The sequence below is a fragment of the Triticum dicoccoides genome, chromosome 2A (assembly GCF_002162155.2).
Source record: "Triticum dicoccoides isolate Atlit2015 ecotype Zavitan chromosome 2A, WEW_v2.0, whole genome shotgun sequence".
In the NCBI taxonomy this organism is placed as follows: Eukaryota; Viridiplantae; Streptophyta; class Magnoliopsida; order Poales; family Poaceae; genus Triticum; species Triticum dicoccoides.
In genome coordinates, this window is record NC_041382.1 from 51,072,473 (window position 1) to 51,078,472 (window position 6,000).

Genomic DNA, 6,000 nt, shown 5'->3' on the forward strand with positions numbered 1-6,000 from the left:
TGTTAGTCCATTTTATACCCCTTGGGTTTACAAACCCTAGGGAATCGTTATTCAAAATATTGTATTATTGGGGCAAATTAATATTGTTCCATAGAAATTAAACTATTACAAATAATTGTATGTAATCACTCCAAAAATTAGAGAACGATCACATAAATTATGTACTTTAACCACCATCATTCATCATTATACATTACAACAACGAAGAGTTTACACAATAGTACCACTCTTTACAAAAGATGGCATCTAGCTCCACTCTTTACAAAAGATGGCATCTAGCTCCACTCTTTACAAAAGATGGCATCTAGCTCAGTAACTAGGACTCACAAAATGTCATCTATACCTAGGATTGCCAATTAGTAGCCTGGAATAATACATCATGCATCATATAAGTCACTGATCCAAGACATCACAACCATACCAAGTGCATGGCCAAAAGGATAATTGTCCATTTGCTTCCAATTAATCAACAAAAAAAGTTCAGACCACTTCCTTCACCATGATGAGAGATATAAAAAATGTAGGTAAATCATCACTAGGTGGGGAGAAAGTTCCAGTAGCAACACCATTCGCATCATTACCATTTGCATCAAAGAAGCCGCCAAACATTCCATCTTCCACTCCTTGCAATGTATTATCCATATTTTCAACATCATTTGTTGATTCGCCGGTGGAGGGCTTGTAGTAGCACTGCTAGTAGAGGATGACCCCCGGCGGTGGCGGTGCGAAATTGCCATCCTGTAAAACTGAATTGAAATGCATTAGTAAGTCCACAGAACACATAACTAAAATTACACATACCGACAAAGGTGCACTCTGACTTTTCTTCTGCCTGACTCCATTACAACAATTTGTGCATGGGCACTTCACACCAAACCGGTCAGCATTAGGCATAATCTGAAAAACATGGTCAAGAAAAGTTGTTGTGTTGCACACCCACTCTTCAGAATGGCGCCCTTGTTCATTCCACCCACTGTACAATCCAACTATGTTGTTCTTCTAGAGACATGTCGGGATAATTGAAAAAATGGCAGCACGGTGCAGACGAAGGACCTACAGCCTTCATTTTGTTACATTACACAAGGTTAAAGCAATGGTTCTCCACAGAAATATATTAAGCACATTATCAAAACAGAGCACTGTGCATTTATATCAACCAATAGGTTCACTTCACTTAATTAAGTAACGGAAAGATACAAAACTTATCTTTTATTTAATCACAACACAAATAGAAAATTTGTTATCAACTTCATGTGAGCGCATATAGAAACATGAGGGAGACATTGGAGTACAGCAAATATCTCTAAAAAATCCAGTTTACAGTTTTGTGAGATGGAGAAATAGCCAGTTTTAATCACAATACAAATAGACAGTTTTTTAGCGACGACAACTTCCTAGATGTGAGCTTCATCTTCATGGAGTACAACAGATCTCTAAAATAATTCATTTACCGATCCCTAAACTGAATGCATCAGACACATATAGGAACATGAGGGAAACATTGTCCGGTGAGCTCACCTAATGGAGCCTTGATTCTGAAGTTGAAGAAGACGCCTTTCCATAGTTGAGTAGGTTGCAGATCGAGGATGTACTAGTCAAGGGAGGCAGGGTAGGATTCTTCTAGGGAGGCAGGGTTGCAGCAGCACGGAGACCTCCGCCTGAAACTGTTGTCGAGGGCGGCAGGTCGGTCAAGCTCCACAGCGGCGGACCCTCTGCAGCGGCGGCGGCGACCCCTCTACAGCGGCAGCCGCGGGAGCCCTGCAGCAGCAGCGGCGACGGCGGCCCCTCTGCAGCGGCAGCCGCGACATCCCAGGCCTGCAATGGCGATGGCTTGAAGAGGGCACGGGCGACGCGGCTATGGATGATCTGTGCCCCCGTGCTATTTTGGCGGCGCTCTCACCGTTGGAGTGGGATTTGGGGGGAAATCTTCGCGCGTGTACACGGGAGAGGATTGGGGAATATGAGGGTCTTCGCGCGCGTTCGGGAGAGAATTGGGGAAACTTCGCGCGCGTACAAATTTTGCGCGGGCTCGATACGCGCCAGTAGCCAATTCTGGGCGGGCTCGATACCTCTCCGTAATTGGCTTTTATCCCGTAGATAGTGACCTGCGTAGCTTTTAAAAAAAGGGAGGATTACCCTCCCCTCTGCATCCGGACGATATGAATGCAATTAAAATAGATTTAATTTTTTTAAAGTGGATTTATATTATTTTTCATCTATTATTGTTCATCTCTTTTATACATGTAAAATTTGGCATGCATTATGTTACATATACAATTAGGACATCTAAAAACATATGCTACTAGTTAAATCTTTTAAAAAGCATGTGGCGACGCACGGGCACTCTACTAGTTATTCATAAAGACCTTATAAAGTAGTACATCAGGTAGTCTGAAGCAACTATCTTAGCAACAAATATAGCTACTCCTATCCACTTGGTGAAGAAGTGTCGATAGTCCGAATCTAATACCAAATAGAAATCGCACAAAAGCCTAACATCTAAAGCCAAAGGCCCCAACCGAGCCAGATACTAGGTTTGGGGCACAAATCGGTCCGACGCACTCTCATGTGTCGTCGTCGCCATCTTCCACCAATTCATCTTCAGAGCAAAAATTAACGCACCCACCTTGCTAGGCCTCTCCGCGCATCAGACGTCGAGTCTCCACTGCGCCACGCTGCCGAGATCTGACGCCATCAATGAGTAAGATGAAGCACCACTCCACCAAAGAAGTCGTCCACTGGTCCCTCGAGCATGTGTACACCTCCAAGAATGACGCCTCCAAGAGGGAAACGACTCCAGAGCGTCGCCGTCATGCGATCTACTGATCTAGGGTTTCCCCCGGAGGTAGCGGACAGAGGTCTGTAGGTTCTCCACGGCGACACCCTCAAGAACGTAATGACACAAAAGAGTTCCGTCATTGTCGGTCTTGGCAACAACACGAGAGTGAGGTTTTCACTCGGGTCCGCTCGACGAACCTCCTTCTTGTATCGTGGTGCACGGACCACCACCGATCTGTGCCGCCGCGGAGCGAGCAAGCCACTCTGGCCAGATCAAACCTGACCGGAGGGCCAACCACGCCCGCAGCCGACCAGTCCACAAAGCCCTCCACGTCTCCGCCGATCCGAGGTGTCGCAACGCCGCTGGAGCGAGCCACCGCCGTGGAGGCTCAGATCTGGGGTGCACTTCCGCTTGCCCGGGTGCCCCGCGCCACCCTCGCGCGCGAGAAGGAGAGACTCCGCCGCCACCGCCGTCAGCTGCTCGGGCTTAGCCCGGCAACTTCCTCCAGCGCCGACAGAGGGGAGGGATGGGAGGGGGAGTGACTGGCGGCTAAGGTTGGGGCCCCTCGACTGCTCGCACGGGGTGGAGGGGTGGGGGGGTTGGGGGCGACGGAGGGGAGAGGAAGGGAGGAAACAGCTGGCCAAAAAGAAAATTATGGGCATGTGTATGGGCAATTTAGGCAAAAAGACACTACTCAACTAGCATATGATCAAAAAGATTTACTTGGCTATTAGTTTCCATTTTGTATATCTAACACTCAAAGAAAAATATGTACCTATTTCCCCCTATTTCATCGACACATGTATATTCTTTCATCAAGTGTGTGCACAAAAAGTGATGGGTCGACATATATTTTAGGAAAAATGATCAATCAACTTACATTTTTCTTTTCGCACAAGTTTGTGTTATTTTGACATGCATTTTTCCTTGTAGGTTTAAATTTTCTTGATATTCTATATTTGCCGTAAGTATATTTAGAATATAACCATTAGGTATAAAATACATACTTAAGTGTGTGCAAACCTCCCTAGGGTTACCATTACAAACCCTAGGGATACTCTACGGCGCTTGTTGGAACATGGAAGCCCCGTTTGCATCATATGCTTAGTCCCTAGAGTTTTGTTTTTTCACCCTAGGTATAGACCTTTCCCCAGGGTTAATATGATAACCCCTAGGGAAACCTGCCAGCATGGCTTCAGCATGGTCCCACACATGAAGTATCCCTTGGGTGCGCTATCAAACCCTAAGGAAACAATACAGTTCCTTGGGTTTTTAACGTGTACCCTAGGGAACCTTTATGACCCTAGGGTGTCCAATTTAGCTCTAGGGAAGCACTTTAGCCCTAGGGCTATTTGCAGATTCTAGTAGTGACATAGCTCTCACCGGCGATGGACAAACATCAGGAAATTTCCATGAAACCACACCAACTCCCAACAAAAGGAACCAATTTTATTGTGCATGAAGAACGGCGTAGTGGCATAGGGGCGAATAATGAACATCCAAAAAAACCTTCAAAACCCTTGGAACGAGAGATGCCAAAGGTTTTCACATCAGTCTAGTCTCCTCCTTTCTTGCACCTCCATGACGATAGACAATAAGAAGACGAGGCCAACTACACCCATAGTTAAGAAATCGACCATACAAGTAGTCAGAACTGAAATAGAATGTTGCGACCAACGTCTCTCCATGACGGGACTTCCAGTGAGGCCCTTTCACAAGACGTGTGATGCGTATGATGGACAAAAACAAGATGACCAATTTCATGATAACAAACCTTAAACGTACACAGGAACGCGATCCAACGTCCCAAGAGGTAAACGATTGACCTTGCCCGATCGACCACCCCTAGCGCCGGCCTTAATTAAATGCTCTAAACCATCAATGCTGCTAAACCAGGAAAACTAGTGATGTAAAAAAATCAGGAAAACTAGTTGACCGGACTATTTTTATTTTTATCTCAAACTGGTGAACCAAGCGATTTGCACTAAACGGACCGGTTTGACTTCAAATACATGATACAATATGCTAAAAATATATATGAAAAAAAAACCCTATTTCGTACTCCTCGCAAAAGAAAAAAAAAGAGCCTATTTGGTAGGGTTCACGGACGAATTGGAGCAGTTCCCCCTTTTTCCCCCACGAGGCAGCCCTATCGGGCGCCGGCGCCCCTTCCGCCGCCACCCCTGCCTCGCCGCCAGGACCGCCCCTCCCTCGCCGGCTCGCCGCCCGCGCAGCCGCGCAACCGCCCCACCCCGCGTCGCCAACTCGCCACTCCCGCATCCTACCGTCCCGCGCGACCTCTGCTGGCGCCTGGGGGGAGGGTACGCCGCCGCCTGGTTCAACTCCTACCTCCCTGCTCCAGTACAGCGCCGACCAGACCTCCCTCCGCTTGACCAGTCCAGGTGCAGCCAACCAGGATGACCAGGACGCCCGGCGGTTACCTCCAAACCTCCCTCCGCTCCAGTCTCCAGATCAGGACGCTCGGCCGACGCTGGCAAGATCTCTCTCTGTTCTTCTGTGCCTCCCCATTCTTCTATCAATGATTAATCTATCCTAGCATGAAGCATCAATATGTGAATTTTTGAACTACTGAACCGAACTGTGTTGTTTTTGTTGTCCTGATGAGAATTGCTGATAAATAATGAGAGATATTGGAGAAAAGAATTAGACATTGGTATTGATATTTGGTAATTACTATTTGTTTGATTGTGTTGTGCATTTCTTTGTCAAATTGCAGGCTTGCAACCGCAGGATGGAGTTGTTGCTTGCTGCTTTATTTAGAGAATATCATGTATATGAATGAGACATTATCAAGTAGTTGCTGGTTACAATTGTCATGTTACTACAAATTTTGTTATCTATTGGTTCGTGTATGCTAAACAGTAGGATGGAGTTGTTGCAAATTCTGATTTAGCCCGTTTTACTCTGTTGTCTATTGCGTCAATCGGGTGGAAGAGTCAAGTCTATTGTGTTAACTAAACAATCATATTTGCTATCCAGTACATGAACACACAGTCATGCGAACACATACACATAATCTGCCATCCAGTACACACAGTCATGCATGTAGGACCATATTGATCTATTTGTATGTGCTGTTGTTAAATTAATTAGAATGTTGGCATGTCATATTTGTTGTCACTTTTTTTGGTGGACTACCTGCACTGTTAATTATTACTGAGTTAAGCTTCATTTATGACGGATTGTCATTGGAAATAGAT

At 45.9% G+C, this 6,000-nt stretch overlaps 1 protein-coding gene across 1 annotated transcript; it reads left to right on the forward strand.

The window, feature by feature from the left end:
• The first annotated feature begins 2,770 nt into the window (after positions 1–2,770).
• Positions 2,771–5,702, forward strand: LOC119357570 (arginine-glutamic acid dipeptide repeats protein-like). The gene is made up of 4 exons (XM_037624477.1): positions 2,771–2,858; positions 3,713–3,743; positions 4,901–5,273; positions 5,517–5,702. The coding sequence occupies exons 1-4, from the start codon at positions 2,771–2,773 to the stop codon at positions 5,580–5,582; spliced, it is 558 nt and encodes a 185-aa protein (XP_037480374.1). The 3' UTR covers positions 5,583–5,702.
• Positions 5,703–6,000: the final 298 nt, after the last annotated feature.

Excerpts from the sequence above, each read along its gene's own strand:
- LOC119357570 (XM_037624477.1), top strand. The coding sequence starts at position 2,771 with ATGACGCCTCCAAGAGGGAAACGACTCCAGAGCGTCGCCGTCATGCGA. Across the intron at positions 2,859-3,712 it reads CCCGGAGGTAGCGGACAGAG|GTTTAAATTTTCTTGATATT; the intron begins GTCTGTAGGTTC and ends TTTTCCTTGTAG. Across the intron at positions 3,744-4,900 it reads CTTGATATTCTATATTTGCC|TTCCCCCTTTTTCCCCCACG; the intron begins GTAAGTATATTT and ends GAATTGGAGCAG.